This window comes from Lytechinus variegatus, chromosome 16, assembly GCF_018143015.1.
Source record: "Lytechinus variegatus isolate NC3 chromosome 16, Lvar_3.0, whole genome shotgun sequence".
Taxonomy (NCBI): domain Eukaryota; kingdom Metazoa; phylum Echinodermata; class Echinoidea; order Temnopleuroida; family Toxopneustidae; genus Lytechinus; species Lytechinus variegatus.
The window spans coordinates 23,680,437-23,701,328 of record NC_054755.1 but is presented as its reverse complement, the minus strand read 5'-3'; the positions used below and the strand labels follow the sequence as shown (position 1 = coordinate 23,701,328).

The window sequence follows — 20,892 nt, the reverse complement described above, 5'->3', positions numbered from 1 at the left end:
TGACCGTATGGCCCATATTCTAAACTATGGTCTAACTCTGTGCTTAAATTATGGAAAGCCAAAAATGCCAAAATGTTCCTTACATTGTTCTTTTCTTTATGATTACAGTGCTCTTTTCTAATTCGTGAATGATGAAGAAAGCGATCTTATTTATCCTTCCAAAACAGTTAAGAATGATTTGGGAGAAAAATGAGCTGAAACATTGAAATTATATTGTCAGAGATTTATCCCACCATCAGCCATCCATAGTTAAACCATGACTTTAAGCAGCATTTAAATCAAACCTGACTTCAGAATGCGGACCTACATATTTCAAGAAATTGTCTTTGTTTTGCTGTATGCTGCAGGCCTGCCGTCTCCTTCAGTCCATGATCAAGATCCAGCTCGATGGCTTCCTCCTAACCCCAGTCCAGAAGATCTGTAAATACCCTCTCCAGCTCAACGAGCTTCTCAAGTACACCCGGCCGCAGCACCCCGACTTCCAGCCGTTGAAGAGCGCCCTCGAGGCCATGCGAGAGGTTGCCCAGAGCATCAACGAGAGGAAACGAAGGATAGAGCATATCGAGAACATTGCGCTGTGGCAGAAGACAATAGGAGATTGGGAGGTAGGTCTAATAATAGCTGGATTAACTATATTTTTAAAGCACTTTTTTGCCTGAGGATACAAAGTGCTGCTGTTATTACCCCGGCTTTAGCTCGAGCTACCATCACCGGCGCTCAGTGCATTCAAGGAAATAATCCTGGAGGGTACCCATTGACCTCACCTCACCTGGGTCGAGTGCAGCACATTGTGGATAAATTTCTTGCTGAAGGAAAACACGCCATGGCTAGGATTCGAACCCACGACCCTCTGTTTGAAAGGCGAGAGTCAGAACCCAAGGCACTCGATTGGTCTTGCTTATATATTTTGATATGCGTATCAGGCTATGATAGGGTTCAAGCACTCTGCTCCTCGGATAGGACGTTCAATAGAGGTCTTGATGATGGTGATGATGATCCACAGCATTTACATTGCACCATATTCCGGCGATTCCATACGTGTCGTACGTGACATTTTATCAACATTTTCCAGTCCCTTAGCTGATTGCTTAAACAAAAATTTTTTTTGGGTCAATAATAAAGTTATAGTGGGTAGTCATGTGAAAAAAATGATTATTAACATAAAATGTTTGATTACGGCTGAATTAAAGGTAAAAATGTTGTGTGTCGTACGGACTCAGAAATGTCCCGTACTACACGCAACATTTTCACCTTTGATTCATCCATGAACAGCATAGTTTTGTTGGTTGTCATTTTTTCATATGACTACCCAGTAATACATTATTATTACCACAAAACGAATTGCAGTTCTTCATTTGTTTGGACAATAGGTTGAAAAATTTTGCGAAAATGGCTGATTTTTCCAGCATGGAATCGCCCATTCTAGTTAATAACATTGATAGGTGCAGTATAGAGGAGAGTGTAAAGAAGAATCAACACCGTTAAGAAGCCATTGCGCTCTCTGTAACAGAGTTGGGGAAAACCCCGGTATGGTGGTCTACCTGCATTTACTTGATTATTACTGAGGAAATGGCAATAGTTATTGAGGTAATCACAACTTGTTTTCAATCTTTAACTTTCTTTTGCAGGGTGATGATGTCCTAGATCGTAGTTCAATGTTGATCTACTCTGATGAGGTGAATCGTGTTAGCTTGACTGGTAGGCATCGCACATCGCCACGGCAACTGTTTTTATTCGACCATCAGCTCATCATCTGCAGAAAGGTAGGTGTTTATTGTAATAATTTCCCCTTACATTACAATTATAAACATCTCTTTCTCTCTAGACGGGATTAGAAGTTCATAAACATCTCTTTTCTCTTTAGATGGGCTTTAGTAGTTCAACTCTATTCCCTATTGGAAACACTCGCACCATGTTTATTGAAACCCTCTCTTCTATTTGTGTGTATTCTTCCATTGGTTTTCTGGAGGGTTTTTCACAAAGATTTAAAAGGTGACTTAGGATTAAACTTAAATTTCCAGTTGCTTCAATAGTGAAAGTAATGCTGGAACACACTGGTATTATGAGCATTTCATGAAAGTACCTGTCTAAAGTTTCATTTTACAAGTTCAGCTTTATCTGACAGTTGCCATAGTAACATTGCTTCTCAACTGATCATAATCAAGGAAAGTTGTCAGATCTGACAACATGTCCGATGAAAATATTAATGAAACACACCATGCTCAGAACATGTATACTTGTGGGTAGTCAGTATTGAGCTCACACACTGAAATCAATGTTTGAGGTTTGCTGAAGCATGACTTTTAAGTCAGTGCACTTCAATTCTATTTTAATTTCCTTTACACTTAACTCTTTGTGAAACACTTAACTCTTTGTGAAATCGTCCCCACTGATTGCATGTTGAGATGATAACAGGAATGGATGAGGACTTACACAGAATAGTTAGTTGTGAATAAGAGAATCTAGGAGCATTTTTACTACTATCCATCTGGAAGCTAGATGTTTTATAATTATGATGTCAACAAGAAGGAATTCAAACATTTTCGGGAGGTGTACTCGTACATCACAAATTTGGCCTCTCTAAAGATGTGTGAAAATCACATTTATCTTCAGTTTACAGTGTATTTTATATGAAAGCTCACAATAATTGTTTATCATTTTTAAAAATTTTTATCAACTTTGCTTTTCCCTCTTAATGCCGATGATTGTAGTTATGGGTAGATGAGTGGATAGATAAAACGAGGAAAGGAGAAATTAGCGGCAAGGAATACCTGACTGCCTCGGTCTACATGTGGCGTGTAAGGATTCAGTGTCGATTGTAGTCCCATCCATAGCACTTGGTGTTGGGGATATATTCAAGGATTCAATATTGTAGTCCCATCCATAGCACTTGGTGTTGGGGATATATTCAAGGATTCAATATTGTAGTCCCATCTGTAGCACTTGGTGTTGGTGTATATTGTGCGAGGGACTGTGGTTCACAGATTATTATTATTGTTAAGTGGTACATGTGCAGTGGGTGATTTCAAGTTCAGTGTTGACCTTTTGGTGTTGGTGTTGGTCAGTTTTAACATGAGTTTAACACCAAACATAATAAGGAAGATGGTCCTGAAAAGTCACACACTAGGGCCCGTATTCTGAAGTCGGGTTTAACTTAAACTCAGGTTTAAAGTTGTGGTTTAAGTATGGGAAGCCAAAAGTATCGAAACTTTTATCAAGTTGTATGTTTCTTCTGTTTACTGTGCTCTTTCCCGATTCATCGATGGTGAAGACAATCATCTATTTATACTTCCTGCACAATTCTGAATGATTTGAGTGCAGAATGAGCTGAAAGTATGATGTCTCTACTGTTGGTGATTATGTAACAATTGGCTGTCCATACTTAAACCACAACTTTAAACCTGAGTTTAAGTTAAACCCGACTTCAGAATACGGGCCAAAGTGTTGAGCTGTCAATAATGTGATCTGGATTGTGTAAACTCAGAATACTTGTGGGTTTTGGACCAAGGAAATGCAATCCAAATTGTGCTTCCAACACGAACACCAACACGAACACCAACACCAACACCGGACTTGAAATCACCCAGTATGGTGTCGGCCTTCTTTAACTTACATGTATGTGCCATCTTGATGAATATTTACATCTTTTCTAATTGTATTTCACCTTTTGATGTTATGTTAGTTTTCAATGAGTCAGTGCCTAGTAAAACTAGATCATATATTCATCACAATGTCATTAATGACACATATTTTATATAATAACGTTTAACCAAGTATTGTTATTGTATAGATGTGTAGGAAAGATAACTACAGTAACATATTTCTGTTCCTTATACTGATGGTATATTCAGCTAACTTTGCAGCAGACTTTTCATGGATTATTTTTTTCCATTGTATTGGAATAATGATTATAAATTCTTGTTTTTCTTTTTTATGTTTACATGTATATAGAGCATTCTATCATTACCAGCCTGTATATGTATAACCAATGTCAGAATTTATTTATGTTTATATTACAATTATATTTCTCTTTTTTTATTGTATTTCTTTAATTTTCCAATGTATCCTGTGACTTCAGCACAACTAATGAATAATTATACCAAACATGTATATATTGTGTCTCCTTGGTTTTTTAATTAAACTTATATAGTCTTATATCCAAATTAATATTTGCATACTTATTTTCAAAGATGGCTGACAAATAATAATTATGATTTAGCTACAACTTGAGGTGGATATTTCAAAGGGTTGGATATCATTATGTGCGTGCTTATTACAGCAATGGAAATGTAATATTTGAAGTTTTTTTTGTGTGCTTAATCTGATAGCCATTGGTCATATTCCAAAAGAAAAACATGATAACATTTTATGCAATGCAATAAGAAATCTGCAGGAAAACTTAGAACGTAGTAATTATTACATGTAGTTTCTTTACTATATATTTTATAGTAAAATGAAAAATATTTAATTCATTTTAGTGATAGAGATAATTATCAACAGCATCTTTTTTTTCTTTGAGAAAAAATTCAGTTTGGGATTCCCCCCATTTAATTTGATAGTAGCGATAAATTATGATGAAAATGATTATGATGTGAATATATACATATATTTTGTTCATTTCAGGTTTTGTCCCATTTAATTCAGTTTAGTGAAGAAAGATCATTATCAACAGCATCTTTTCTTCTTCGAGAAAAAAATCAGTTTGGGATTCCCCCCCCATTTAATTTGATAGTATCGATAAATTATGATGAAAATGATTATGATGTGAAAATTTTGTTCATTTCAGGACATACTAAGGCGAGATCTGTATGTTTACAAAGACAGAATAGATCTAGATGACTGTCAGATTGAAGATCTTCCAGACGGAAAAGGTAGGACAATGGGTGATCAAGTTCAGTGTTGGTGTTAGTGCTGGTGTTTAACTGTGGATGTTGGTACTATTTTGGTACCAGTGTTAGTAAATATTGGTGCTGGTATTGGTGTTGTTGGTGGTGTTGGTGCTGTATAGGTACTGGTGCTGTATTGGTACTGGTGCTGGTGTAGGTCCCAGTTTTGGTATTGGTGGAGGTTTTGGTGTTGGTGCTGGTAATGGTGTTGGTATCAGTTTTAGTAATTATATGTGCTGGTTCTGATGCCTGTGAGTAATTGTTAGTAGTGGTGTTGGTGTTAGTGACTTTTGGTAATGGTAGTGGTGTTGGTGTTAGTGTGGGCATTATTAACTGTTGGTGCTGGTGTTGGTGCCAGGGTTAGTAACTGCATTGGTGCTTGTCTTGGTGTTGTGTTGCTGGGAGCACAATTAGGATTGCTTCCTCTAGCCCCCACACCTAATCTTTAATAGTTTACATCAATGATCCAACTCTAATTATTGATCGCTCAACTCATGTGGGATTTATCCCATGACCACATTCATATAGGATGGGGGGGGGGGTTGTTGTTGTTATCTTGGGTTTTATCCCTATCTAGGCCGGGGGGGGGGCCTCGAAGGCCCCCCTCAACGAATCGCGCGATATTTTCGCCGTGCAAAATTTTTTGACCGCACCGCTCGCTGACTTTTTACTTTCAAGTCTTGCGCAACTTTTGAGACCAATTTTGCATCACCCGGGTACGTGGTTCCGAAATTACGCAACATTATGTAAGTGCATGTCAGACCGAAAATTGCTCAAAACATGATTTCGTGTACAAAGTCAATGCAAATTGTGTTTTCAACCAAAATTCATAAATGTATGATTCTTTTTAGTTTTTTTAGTCTAATTGTATTCATTTTATGCTTTTTATGATCACAGAAGAGTCCCCAACAAATTTCATTGAAAACACAATGGAAAACAAAAGGTCAAAAAAACAAAGAAATACATAAGAAATTGCAAAAAACAATATAATACATAAGAAAATGATTTGATATCACAATTTTTTTCATGTACACTTGTTAAGGACACCACAAAGAGTTTCTGTACCAAAATTAGTACATTTGGAGCTTTATTTAGGGAGTTAGAGGGAAAAGTATGATTTCGCATACTAATTACGCATAAATTAGCATAATCACTTAATAGCGATTCGCATGAAATAAATTACTATACAATCTTGTAGATTATGCCCAAGGCAACCCGCGTGCCAATTTTCGGCGTGATCGCGCGGTCGACGGCGGAGATCTTAGGGGGGGGCCTGGGAGGCCCCCCCCCGGCCATAGGAACTCCCAAAATACCCCGGCCTAGAATGGGTTAAGGCACGTATTATCCAGATATGAATGATGGTATGAAGGATGGTAGCCTATAATCCAAATAGAGGCTTCAGGAATTGTCTTAAATACCAACATAATATATTTTAAAGCAGATACGAACCAATAGCGCCATCTTGAGTATTGAACTACTCATACATGGCCAGTTTTCTGACCCATAATGCTATTGTAGTCTAGTTATATAGACCCAATTGAATTATAACATGCTAATAAACTACTCAATACATTTATGCCACTATAATTATGTTACTCAGTAGCAAAACAATCAATTTTCCTCTCGAAACATTTAAGTTTTCCTATACAAATACAATTATACTGTAGGTCAATTTATTCTCTGTAATAGCAGATATGTGAAATCGTATGTATTAACCCTAAATAGACTGGGCTATTTCGACGCCTAAAAAGACTGGGGGGGGGGCTGATTCAGCCCCCCCTTATGATCTCGGCCGTTGATCGCACAATCGCGACGAAAATTGGCACATGCGTTACCCATGGCAATATCTACAAAACTATAACATCAAATTTGGCAAAAAATCTCATGTCTCATTAATTATGCTAATTTATGCGTAAAATCATAAGTTTGCTCTAATTAATAAAATAATGCCCCTGAAATGCTAATTTTTGTTTCACATACTCTAGATAGGCATTTGATCAAATTGATTTAAAAAAATTTCAAAATCAAATTTATTTTCTCATGTATTCTATTGTTTTCTAAATTTCTTATGTATTTCTTTGTTTTTCGACTTTTTGTTTTTTATTGTTTTTTCAATGGAAATTGTCGGGGACTTTATTTTGACCATAAACAAGATAAAATTAATTGATTTTAAGCAGTAAAAGGAAAAATAATGAAACATTTATGAATTTTGGCTAAGAACACTATTTGGATTGGATTTGTACACAAATTCACGTTTTTTGAGTAATTTTGGGTATGCATGCACTTACAAAATGTTATGTAATTTTGGAACCGCGTACCCGGGGGTCACAATTTTGGTCTCAAAAGCTGCGCGAGACTTGAAAGTAAAAAGTCAGCGAGCGACGCGGTCAAAAAATTTCGCGCAGCGGATTTATCGCGAAAAATGTCGAGGGGGGGGCTGAATCAGCCCCCCCCCCCAGTCTTTTTAGGGTTAAGACTGTATTTATAACACACAGTCAATGAGAGACCACACACAGTTCACTCTCTCTGTAATGATACAGGTATGTACCTCTGGAGGGCATTTCATCAATATTTTCATCCGACAAGTTGTCCGATCTGACATCTTTCCATGATTTTGATTGGCTGAGAGGCACAGTTCCTGTGGTAACCGTCGGATGAAATGGGACTTGTCGGATAAAACGTCCGACAAGTCCTTTCATGAAACTCCCCCCAGATAATGTTCAATGGGTATACATTTGTTTACCAACACAGAGAACGAATGGAACGTGACGCTACGGTACGCCTGGAAGATACAGAACTTCGAAGACCAGTCCAAGGTGTATGTCTTCATGTGTAGGAGTCGCAAGGAGAAGAGGAGATGGCTGAGGCATTTCGCCAAAGAGAGAAAGATCGTCCACGAGGGTCTCACCAGAGGTAGGCCAAGGATCTTTGAAATTTGGTGAAAAAACAGTTATGAAGTTTACTTCCTAGGCCCGTTTCAAAAATACTTGTTATAACAACAAATTTCTATTTAAACAAATTCTAGCCGTCAATGGAATTGAATGATTTGAGTAGCTTTAAGCTGTTACTGCAGCAAATGTGTTGTCATGACAAGTTTTGTGAAACAGGGCCCCCGATCTACTCACGAAGCTGATAAGGTCTGAGTTGAAAGCTTTCACTTTAAAGTTTGATGAAATCTTACAAAAGAGAAGCGACTGTAAAAATAATTTTTTTAAATGTAGGTTGAAATTCAGTTTTTTTAGTGCAATTTGCATGATTGAGAAAACGGGGGGGGGGGGATAGGGTTCACAAAGATTTAAGTTTGACTTAAAGTCACACTTCAATGCTGACACGTATGTACTATGCAATGTGCAATCTTATTGATTAATATGGGGTGGTGCACATCCTCTTGGCATGATCTGACCAATGGTGTCATGCCTTTTATACATATACATGTACTGCAACGCAACTAGGCATGTAAGTTCAACTCTAAATCTTTGTGAAACACCCCCTGGTTCTATTTGCCATATTCCAGATTTTGTTTGGACAATATTTTTATTTAAAATTTCCCTTTAATAGTAAATGTGAGGGAAAGTCAGGTCAGAAGTAGCCGTTTCTGATCTGATGTTGGTTTTGCACAGAAGTCGGCCTCTAAGAACCATTGTGTTTAATACCGGCTTGATCCATGCCTGCTGCTAATAATCATAGGCCCGTATTCTGAAGTCGGGTGTAACTTAAACTCAGGTTTAAAGTTGTGGTTTAAGTATGGACAGCCAATTGTCACATAATCACTAACAGTAAAGATATCATACTTCAGCTCATTCGGTTCTCAAATCATTTACTAATTGTGCAGGAAGTATACATAAATGATAGTCTTCATCATCGATAAATCAGGAAATAGCACAGTAAACATAAGAAACATACAATTTGATGAAATTTTGATACTTTTGGCCTTCCATACTTAAACCACAACTTTAAACCTGAGTTTAAGTTAAACCCGACTTCAGAATACGGGCCATATAGTTCAGCGCTTCTCAGACGGTGGGCCGCGAGAAGCTCCAGAGGGAGAAAAACTATTGAATATTTCAGAGACCTGTCCGATCAGTCCACGTGGGTCAAACAAAACTAAAGCATGCATCCTGCAAAGCATGCACATGCACACTAGGATGGTTTCGATCTTACTTTTTAATGTGAACCTCATGTGCATGCATATTGTGTATGTATTGTCGCCCATTTATTGGACATTTGCCAATGCAGATTAGTTCTCAATATGTTTCTTTCAAATGTGATTATGAGCTTCGTGTTCAAATTTCACGATACATTTTCTTAAAATTTTGGTAGGTGGGCCTCAAAAAAAATCTGAGAGTCAAAGTGGTCCTCGAGTAAAGAAAGGTAGAGAAGTGGTGATATAGATAACAGAATTGTATAAAGATTTTAAACAGTGTTTTTACTGTGTATTGGTGCTGTATATAGATCTTAAATCTGAATGATAAATATTTGGTGTTGCAATGAAATATATCTGATTTTATTTCTTCTTGAATAACTTTGTAATTTGTATTATAGTAAGTCAAGGTTCTCTTCGTAAAAATCGACCCAAGAGGAGATTTAAGAGTAAGAAGTTCATGTTTTTGGAATGAGAATCACGGAATGCTTCATTGTGAAATTAAATTAATATAAATTTATGCATTTTATTGATTTGCTTGTATACAATACTATTTATTTTCTATGAGTTTATTTCACACGGATTACGTTTGCATGTTGCATGGATTTTTTTTATTCCACAAACAATTATCTTTACTTGTATATCGATCATGAAATGTATTTGATATTCATTACTATCTCATTAAACTCAATTCACTCACAATTAATATCGCAATGAACAAATATGATACATGATTATTACTATGTAATTTTAAATTTACTTTGAAATTGATTATTTACAAGTAACTGTCTATCAGGTATTTCATAAATTTATCACCTTTTTTGTATGTTTAACGTTCATTTCTTGCCAGTCATACTTCACTTATTTAGTTGCTCAAGCTTCTTTTATTTGCAAATATTACAACTTTTCATATGAACTAAAGGCAGACAATTTATTTCATAAAGGTTCCATCTATAGCAGGTTGGAATGCAAAGATGGCATGTGAATGCCCCTATTCTATCCTCAATTTATAAATATATAAAAAAAGGAGAAATTTTTGCTATTTTTCTAATGTAATGAGTGAAGTAAAAGGCATGTGGATTTGCATTTTCCGTATTGATATGAAGAAATTTTCATCAATCAAAGGGATATATTCACATATATACTCGTACCATAAAGGCTGTGAAATACTGGTGAGTCAATGTTAAGCAGAATTTGTTTAACACTGTGCTGCACTAGCTCCTCTGTATTTGATACAGAGGAGTAAAATCATTTTCCTTTCCTGATCCATGTATTTCTGCCTTATTTCTTGATAAAATGTGTATGGACTATAATAAAAAAAATTGTAGTAAAAAAAGAGATGCCTGATTGAAGGGTCTGCATTTTCCATCACTAAGCAATATTCAGCTGTAAATGGTTCAGTACACATTGCCATTCTAACTTGCATGAACATTGACTGGTATAGCAACAATATGTACGTGGTGGTAATGGAATGTCAGACATTGAAAAGCTGCATTGTATAACAATGGTTACTTTATCAGAGCTGTTGTGATCTAGGGGGCATGTTTCTGGACTTGGTGATCACAAAGTTCAGGTTCAAATCCGATCATGGCACTAATGTCCTTAGGCAAGGCATCGATCTACATTTGCCACACAGGACTTAGGTGAGGTAGATGGGTATATGGCAGGAAGTTATTCCAGGAATTGCTTGTATCTTATTGACTACTATGCTACGATTTGTGAAGTATCAGGAGTGCCATATACATGTATGACAGACTTGCAGAGATGCCAAGTTCAAAGACCAGCTATGCGTGAGATTTTCTGCGAATCTGAGTGAGATCAAAGACTTTGTGTACAATGTATATGGGGATAGGCTGTGATAGTTGCGTGAGACAGAGATTTGAGGCGATGAACAAGAGTCCAAAATGCTTGAGTCTCACGCATAATGCATGAGTCTCACGCATAATGCATGAGACTTGGTAGCTCTGGACTTGACTTCTATAAGAATGAAGTATAATTTTATTTCCCTATAATACAAATATTATTCAGTTTTCCCTATGACAAAACTTTTTTTTTACTTTTCCCTATGTAACATAACTTTTTCAGTTTTGAAAATTCAAAACTGACATAACTTTTGTTACTAGTAGGTACATGTATGTATATGCCACATAGTGTTCAAGGTCAAGTCCACCTCAGAAAAATGTTGATTTGAATCAATAGAGAAAAATCAGACAAGCATAATGCTGAAGATTTCATCAAAATCGGACGTAAAATAAGAAAGTTATGACATTTCAAAGTTTCGCTTATTTTTAACAAAATAGTTATATGAACGAGCCAGTTACATCCAAATGAGAGAGTCGATGATGTCACTCACTCACTATTTCTTTTGTTTTTTATTGTTTGAATTATACAATATTTCAATTTTTACGAATTTGACGATTAGGACCTCCTTGCCTGAAGCACAAAATGTTAAAATAATGGAATTCCACGTGTGCAGGGAGGAATGAAACTTCATTTCACATGACAATGACGAGAAAATAAAAATATTTCACCATATGTTACCCCGGCTTTAGTTCCAGCAGCTAAAGGCGATTGGTTCATTCAAGAAATTAATCATGGCGGGTACCCATGCACCTCACCTGGGTTGGAGGCGGCATAATGTGGATCAATTTCTTGCTGAATGAAATCACACCATGACCGGGCTTTGAACCCACGCCCCTCTGATTCAAAGGCAAGAATCAGAACCTTCTGATGGTATTTTAGGAGTTGAAATTATCTGCATTTTTGCGTTGAGACTAATTTTGATATTTTGTATTTCTATTTTTTTTTGTGTGTGTTCAGGTAGCAGTTTCATGGCCGCAAAGGAAGCTGCCTTAAAAACATCAACGACGAACAAGCCCAGTAAACCAACAGACAGAGGTGAGAATTGATTCTAGATATGAATGCCAGGGAGGGTGTTTCTCACAAAGATTTAAAACAACCTTGCATTGACAAATCATGATGAAATCAAGGGTAATCTCAGAACAGATAAGGGATTTAAATCTTTCTTGAGGTGGTTTCAGACTGCCTCGAAGTTCGTCAGTTCCAGGTATTCTCTGATCGGGAAATTTACCCCGATCAGAAAATACCAGGTATTTTGGTAATGTGAAAGCAAACTACGCGTAATTTCCCTGAAAGAAAATACCCGCTAAATAGTAGGTACTTGGCGAAATTACGAGAACTTTCGCGGGGATTTTTCCAAGGTAGCAGGTATTTTGGCAATGTGAAAGCAAATTACGGGAACTTTTAGCCCAGCGTGTCGTTGGACGAGGCGGCGTGGGTGGCTGCTGGGCTAGTGAATTTGAACCTTGCCTTGCCTGCTTATCAGACCATACTTCGCATGCTCGTAACTTCGGGAACTTATCCCGAAGGGTATGTTTCGGGGCGGTGTGAATGCAAGAATAATTAATGGGTATTTTTTATCCAAAAAAAGTTCTCGTAATTTAACGGGGATTCTTGTGATCGAGGCGGTTTGAAACCACCTACTCGGCTGCATGCCTGGGGGTGTTATGTAATGGATGCTGGGAGGTCTAACATAGGAGAGCAATAGTTAGTAGACCAACCAACCAGAAGTCTTGAAACTGGGTGTTTCACTTTGAAACGTTACTTCAGCGAGGTTAGTTATTTTGGTTTAGCAATCAAGAGATTTGCTAAGAGTCTAGGAATTGGGATTGTTGGAAACTAGAACTGCGACAACCCAAAATAAATAACCATCAGGAGTTCTGTCAAATTTATGCTGTCCAAACTTTCTATCGTATTAGTCCGACCTGTGCTCATGACGGACAGATTATATTATGCAATTCAATTGTCCTTTTGCAAATTTTGTATTGATTCAATCTCCATGATTTGTCAGTGGCAGGGTGACTTGGGTTGCTCTTAAATTTCAGGTGCTTGCAGCGTATAACGCTTCACTGAATTGGTCAGATCATGTATTGTGAAATTTAAAGAAGAAAATACTAATTGAAAACAATGAAGACCATCTTTATGAATTCTTAGTATGTAAAGTTCGCCAGCTGGCAATGTTTACAAATACAACCAAAAGAGCTGAATTCATCTGGCATTTTAAGAAGCCATTACGTGTAATTTGCTGGAAAAAGATGTGGGGAAAGGATTCTTTTTTTCTTATCAGAAACTTAGTATGAGGTGCATGTAATAATTATGATGTTGGTGATGGCAATGATAATGATGATGGTGGTAGTGGTGGTGGTGGTGATAATGATGATGATGGTGATGGCAACAAAGGTGTTAAATTTTGATGATGATGATGATGATGATGGTGATGATGATGATGGCAACGAAGGTGTTAGATTTTGATGATGATGATGGTGATGATGATTATGATGATGGTGGTGGTGATGATGATATGATGATGGTGATGATGATGTGATGATGATGATGTTGATGATGATGAAGATAATAATACACAGTTCTTTTAATCATGTTATAGCAACTCTCCTCACTTCCAATCCTTTTATCTTTTGTTTTACAGTGATGGTGAGAAGAGCACTATCGATGCCACATCGGAAAGCGAGAGATCCGAACGGCAAAGAACCTCCCTTACAGCTTCCAAGAATGGCCTCTACGGAAGTAGAACCCGATGTCAGCACGCCAAAGAAAAAAGGAATCTCATTGTTTGGTGTCCAGTTTGGAAAGAAATGAGGTCACCTCTTCAATATCTGTGATACTATTGTGATGGGATGACTGAGCGCTCTCTGGAGTCCTCTGTGCGATGTCGAGGAGTGGTCATGATTGGTCAAATTAGACTGTCTGAAAAGGCGAAGACTCTTGTGGGACGGTTTAGTCTCGTAATATGGGACTCTGAAAGGATCAGCTCCCGGAATGTGGTCCATCGTTGCTCTATCGGTGAAAAATAAAGCATCGACAGTGTGGGAGCCGATAGGGGATTGTTGTGAAAAACGTCTGAGCATGCATGCATTATTTCATGGGAATGCCTTGTATGTTATGCGTACATCGTACAATCATGTTTTCAGTAATACCAAGCCTCCATAAGATACACTGTATTGGCCCCATTTCCTAAAGACTTGTTATAAGAACAAATGCACAGTTTCTATAACAAACTTACTATCAGCCAATCAGATTAAAGGATTTCGGTAGCTTTTAACTGTTATTGCAAATTTGTTCTTATAACAAGTTTGATTGAAATGGGTCCCACGATGTGAGGAAGTCAAGCAGATTTTTCACGAACGTTCAGACGCGGCCCATCGCAGAGAGAGTTTCGATCAAACACAACTCCAAAATAGAATACATATACATTTTCAACCGATGGAATGTGCTTATTAGGGACTTGCGCTTGATTTTTTTTTTTTAGTTGCATACAAATGAAACTCTTCATGCAGTGGACCCATGATGAGATGAATCGCCCGCCCTACTTGTGCTTGCGTATGCGCATTGAATGCTGCAACACGTCACTTGACGCCTCGTCGATATTGACTTTGCCGAGGTTCTTTGCTGAGCTGTGTTGTCCTTGTCTGAATTGACCTGGGGGTGTGTCACAAAGACTTAAGCGTGACTTAGGCGGTGTTGCAAGAAAATATTTGCGATCAATTGCAAATATTCTGTTGCATAACTTTACAACTGGTAGATCAATGTTAGTTATACATGTAGCAAATCAGACGAGACTTCTTGTTTCAAGGAGCACATTAGCAATCAATCACTAATTTGCTATTAACTACAAGACATGCATGATAGATGTAGGGACCAAAAATAGATTTGCAATTGATCGCAAGTTTCTTGCAACACCCCCTAAGAGTCGCACTTATGTTCTCTGTTGTGTGCAGTATAGAAGGCATCATTCTCTGCACGACTGGTGATCATTTGTGCGGAATGATATCACCTGATAGCATGTTGCAATCGCGCGTACAGTCTAGCGTAAATTTACGAACAGCTTTCCGACACACCCATAGCTTCCTCAACTGCTTCATGCGTCATGGCATGATAGTTAAATTTGATATTTCACGGGTTTACCATGCATTATTTTGGTGTGCATGTTTCTTGGGTGCATCGATCAATTCACAGTATTTCTCTGTAATTTGTTATTTGTATGAAAACACACGTGTTATATTCATTCCATTGAATATTCCTAATAAAGCAGTATCATACCTATAAATGAACCTCAAACTACTATGGACTTCTGCAGGCATTCTTTCCAGAGAGGAATTATTTCAAGGGCTATTAAATAATAATAATTATACTTGCTTATATAGCGCTTCACACTTACTTTGTCAGAAGTCTCTAAGCGCTCTACAGTATATGCAGCATAATTACCCTGGCTTTAGCAGTGCAGCTGTTACGCACGCTGCGTTTCAAGGAATAAATTCCTGCCAGGTACCCATTTACCTCACCTGGGTTGAGTGCAGCACATTGTGGATTAATTTCTTGCTGAAGGAAATTACGCCATGGTTGGGATTTGAACCCACGACCCTCTGTTTCAGAGTCCGGAGACTAATCCACTGGGCCACAACGCTCCACAACGGATCTCAGAACGATCCTCAAATTAGCAACACTGTTGTTACAATAGTGCACATTCCTATACTTCCTACTATATCTGTTCTGATCTTTTTCCGTACCCTGTCATGTTGAAAATCATAGTGAAGCATTTATTTATTTATTTTTTTTAAAAAAAGCCTCGGTGTTTCCTAACGCAAAACAACAAGTTAATGGTGCCTATTTTTATACAAAACATTTAGCAGACAGGTCAGTCTATTCTGATTGAAAAATGAAGACCACAAAGTTTGGTTTATTATGTATAATGACAACCTCGACTATAATGTAACGGTGTGTTTTCCGTAATTTTTCATTTAATAAAATAGGAGTACCATCGATATGTTGCTTGTATTTGTAGCTTCATAGGCATTTTACCAAAGACAGAATGAAAGTGCTCAGTTTTAATTTTCTAGGTAGAAATTGTATAATTGTGGTAGTATATGTATGGTGTTGCGTAAATGTGCGTTATTTTACTGGTTTGTGTACTTTTTCATGGCTCTGTCTCCAGCCTGTCTTGTTATTTATTGAAAATTTTAAGGGTTGATATCAAAGTATGACAGAGCAGTATTGTTTCTTTACATTGCTAGCTAAAAACAAGAGATTTTGTGTACAATTTTCTTTTTCTTAAGTCAGTTCTTTTGTCATATACCATAAATCTGCCATAAACAGTATTTTTTTCTAAATCATATAAGTTGGTATTTTTTCCCTTTATTCAATTGTCCAGGATACAATACTTCAGCACCTTTTGTGCTCAATTTTTTATTTTATTTATTATTATTATTTTTTTGGGCCGGGGGGGGGGGCATTGTTTGCATTGTTTAGCGCAGACTGACATTCCAATGCCATTGAAGAATATCCTGGTTTACAGCTTTTACCTGTTTTCGAGTCACCATGTTAATGTATACAGTAAATTTACAATAAGTCTCACACCGTCCCTCCATTATGAAGACTTGCAGTTATTCTTGATGGATTTTAATCTGAAATTTGTTTGTGAAGAAATATAAAATGAGATTAAAATGAAACGAGATAAAATGAGATTGATAAAAAAATAAGAGATTACATTAACCAAAGAAAGAGATTGATTACAAAATGAGATTGTTTTGAATCAATTGCAAGTCTTCATATGGTGGGTCCTATCATATGGCATACAACTGATTAGATATATGTCCTTCATTCATAAAATAAGATCCGAGTATTGTTTCATTGTAGATTTTATATCTTATTATTATGTCCACTGAATCAACCTTATTTATGCTTAACAGATTTATTTAGATGTAGAGAATTGATTTTATGTTTGAACAACTCAATATACATGTATTTCTATGGCTAAAAAATTATAATTATTTTTACATTATTTTTCATTTGTGTAGTTTATGTGGAGAAAATCTTTAATATTGTCATCGATTTGTAAATGAATGTTATACAAAATCACGTGGGATAGCAGTATTCACAGAACATATTCCTTTTTTATCCAATTTTCAATATTACCCCTTTCATCATTGAGATGATACATGAATAACCTTTAATCTTGATTTTTTGGCCCGTATTCTGAAGTTGGGTTTAAGTTGAAATCGGGTTTAAAGTTGTGGTTTTTTAAGTATGGAAGCCAAAAGTATCAAATTTGTTATTAAGTTGTATGTTTCTTATGTTTACTGTGCTCTTTCCTGATTCATCGATGGTGAAGCCAATAATCTTTTTATACTTCTTAGACAATTATGAATGATTTGAGAGCCAAATGAGCTGAAGTATGATATCTCTACTGTTAGTGATTTATGTAACAATTGGCTCGCCATACTTAAACCACACCTTTAAACCTGAGTTTAAGTTAAACCCGACTTCAGAATACGGGCCTTTGTATCTGTTTTATTTCATCTACCAGACAAGAGGTGGAGGCGAGACCAAGGGGTCCAAATGATTTCTGCCCATCACAAATGTTACCCAGTAATTGCTTGAAGACTCCCTTTGATTTATAATCCAATACCAGGGCGCCGTTTCATAAAGCTGTTAAGAGCGACTTTAAAAACGACTGGTGATCGTTTCTTGTGGTAAATAGTATACTTAAATTGGCGATGGTTTAGTGCGTGAGAAAGGATCTGCAGTTGTTCTTAAAGTCACTCTTAACTTGCGAACAGCTTTATGAAATGGCCTCCAGTATTTTTTATTGCAATATTAACCAAACTTGATGCACGGGGGGTACTTTCATGTAATGGTGCTGTTGGAGGTCACATGATAAGGTCAAATGGAAATTAGCAACTTTTGGATGAATTTGGTTTTGATATTATTTTTTCCAAAATAAACTTGGTGACTAAAAGACAATTGCCAATTAAAGGAGTTTAGACAGATTAATTTGAACCGTAAAACAGGATTATCACCGTGACTGACAGCCATATTTTTTCCACATATCCTAAGAAGGTAAATATTTGTTTGATGCCAGTCTTTGTAACCCGAGCGGCATTTGATTCGTAATTTTTGAATTCTTACAGAAATGGTTTATTATATGAAACATTGCTTTATTACAAACAGATATATCTTTAATGACCCTATGAATCCTGCTTTGTACGGTATTTCTTGTAATCACATGAATGTCACTTGTCATATCGACCTGCAATGTACGCATGGTCAACTGTAGATTGTTTGATGGTAGAAAGGCGTAGGTGTTACAGACAATTTACACATTTCATGCCCTTCTTCCTCAAACAAACATCAATTTGGTGCATTATTACACTGTGTTGTAATTTCTCATTTTATGATAATGACCGATGATTTCTTTTAATGTACATGTACATACAAGTTTTTGTAAATAATCATAGTTTTGGTTTTATCTAACAATCTTGCTGGATGAGGTCTTCCATTGATCGATAGGGCCAAATTAATTATAAGATTTACATTTATATCTGAATATTTTTGATAGCGCGTCAAAGAGTTTTGACAATTTTTTTATTATTGGATCAGTGATTATCTAGTCGTGCTTTCTGCTTGTCAGTTCAAGTATGAATCTATGTAAGATTCCAGGTTGCCTTGTATTATCAAGGATAGAAATAAATTTTCTTGATATATCTCATGAATTGTGCATCAAGGGATGAATATGTTCAAGCTTTTATTAGCCTATTTGATTACAGAACGACTGGTGATCCTTTCTTAGAGCTAAATCAACACCAATGAAATTTGGGTGAACATCAATGATTGCAAGAAATGGTCACCAGTCGTGCGTAAAGCCATTCGTAACTAATGAACGGCCTTATAAAATGGCTTACAGAATTGAAGGAATGGCTTCACTTTAATAGAAGTTGTTAGCTCTTGCTCTCCAGGGAGTGGAGAAAGTTGCATACAGAAAACTATTATCAGTTTATACTTTGGAATCTTCCATAACTGTTTGACTTCCTCAAGCCAAATGATCAATCATACGTCCTCTTTGAAAGTAACTTCTGGTGATGATAATGCTGATAATGAGGATTTTGGTGGTGATGGTGGTGGTGGTGATGGTGGTGGTGATGATGATGATGCTGATGATCATGATGATGGTGGTGGTGGTGATGAGGATGGTGATGATGATGATGGTGATAATGGTGGTGGTGATGATGATGGTGGTGGTGATGATGACGGTGATGTTGATGATAATGGTGGTTTCTAATGATGGTAATTGTGATGATTGATGACTGTGATGTTGATAATGACAATGATAATTATGGTCATGGTGATGATGTTGATGATGGTATTAGGGTGATAATGATCTGATGTTGATAACAACCTCCGTTTGGTTTCAACCTGGAATATCTACAGCCGATTTATTAGAAAATAATATGTTATAATGAACAAAAGACCCATTTTGCATGATTTACCATGATAGTTTGCTACGATTACATCATTTTTTTTTATTTTTCATTTTGGGGGGGCGGGGGAATGATGGGGGGGGGGGTGCAACCATACAGGGTGGTGTTTTGTAAACCTTTTTGTTTAAGTTATCCACAACTTTACGTCTGATTGTAAGCTTGGCTGGTCATCCTTTTTTGGGTGCTGTATCAAAATCAGTTATTTTTATTTCCATCAGCTTATGCAAGAATCTGATCTTTGTAAAATTCTGGTAGGGAAGTATCTGATTAATCAGAAATTCAATATTTTTCTAAATTTGATTAGGGATATGGCAAAGGCGCGTCCATCGTGATAAAACAGAAAATGTGGGGGCACATGTATCTCCTTTAACCCAAAGAATAAACTCATGGATAACTTTCATAAGCAGGTGGATGTTTCATTTTGCTGTTCATAAATTATGAGCAACTTTACAAATGACTGGTGATCCTTTCTTAGAAGCTTGATCAACACTAATGAAAATTAGGTGCACATAATTAATCACAAGATAGGATCACCAATCGTTTGTAAAGTTGCTTGTAACTTACGAATAGCTTTATGAAACACCCTCCCGCTCTATGAAATGCCCCTCAGACCGGAAATAATTTGCCCAAATGCATTCATTCTGGTAGAAAAATTATGAAATTTGGATTGTTATTGTTCTTAGTATTCCACTTCAAATCACCCCAACCCAAAATGAATACACAACAATATTTGACATTTCAGTGAATATGAAAAATATTTATTCACAAGATACAGTTCCATTAGAATACGGCAATGCCATCTGTACAAATATACATCTCTGAATAGACTGATATTTTGAAAACCCAATTCTCTTCAAACACATGTTGAAGATTAACTATCGCAAACATTGTTTATGTTACAATATGTCCTCAATGTACAAATACATAGTAAGTATTAACAATACAAACAGATCCTTGCTTCTCTTTCTAAATTGATTACAAAATGAAAGAGAAATGATTACCCACCAAAAGATGCGGGCATGTGCAAAACACAAGTGAAATGCAACATTTCCATTTTAACACTTGATTCTAATTTTGGAGTAGATTGATACGACAGATCATTGATCATACCTACGAGCATACCTATTATTATTATATCGATAATAATTCATCCACAGTGTGCTGCACTCAACCCAGGTGAGGTAAATGGGTACCGACAGGAAGTAATTCCTCAAAAAGCTGTGTGCACCTGAATAGGTAGCCTACATGTAGCTTAGCCGGGTAATAATAATACATGTAGCAGGGCCCGCTGGGAGAACAGTTTTCGGAACTGAAGTGGCTATCCTGGGTAAATATATACCATTATTATTATTAAGGATATACAATGATGTAGGGGATGGGGTCAATCCATGAATATATTGTCAATATACAAATGATCTAAATGGAGCTTGAGAGAATATAATTAGAACCTACCACATGGGAGCTTAGTTGCAAAAGAGGTCTAATCATTATTTCCCACACAGAACACATTATT

General features: G+C 36.7%; 1 protein-coding gene across 2 annotated transcripts in view; it reads left to right on the top strand.

The window, feature by feature from the left end:
• LOC121429433 overlaps positions 1-15,240 on the top strand; it is a 47,028-nt gene extending 31,788 nt beyond the window's left edge. Inside the window, exons 9-15 of one of the 2 annotated variants that reach the window (XM_041626424.1) lie at positions 348-605; positions 1,629-1,763; positions 2,712-2,798; positions 4,787-4,871; positions 7,638-7,799; positions 11,848-11,925; positions 13,535-15,240. In XM_041626424.1, the coding sequence (XP_041482358.1) occupies positions 348-605; positions 1,629-1,763; positions 2,712-2,798; positions 4,787-4,871; positions 7,638-7,799; positions 11,848-11,925; positions 13,535-13,704 (975 nt within the window). In that variant the 3' untranslated portion in view covers positions 13,705-15,240. The remainder of the gene's footprint in view (positions 1-347; positions 606-1,628; positions 1,764-2,711; positions 2,799-4,786; positions 4,872-7,637; positions 7,800-11,847; positions 11,926-13,534) is intronic. The other variant, XM_041626423.1, reaches the window with a different exon arrangement.
• The last annotated feature ends 5,652 nt before the right edge of the window (positions 15,241-20,892 follow it).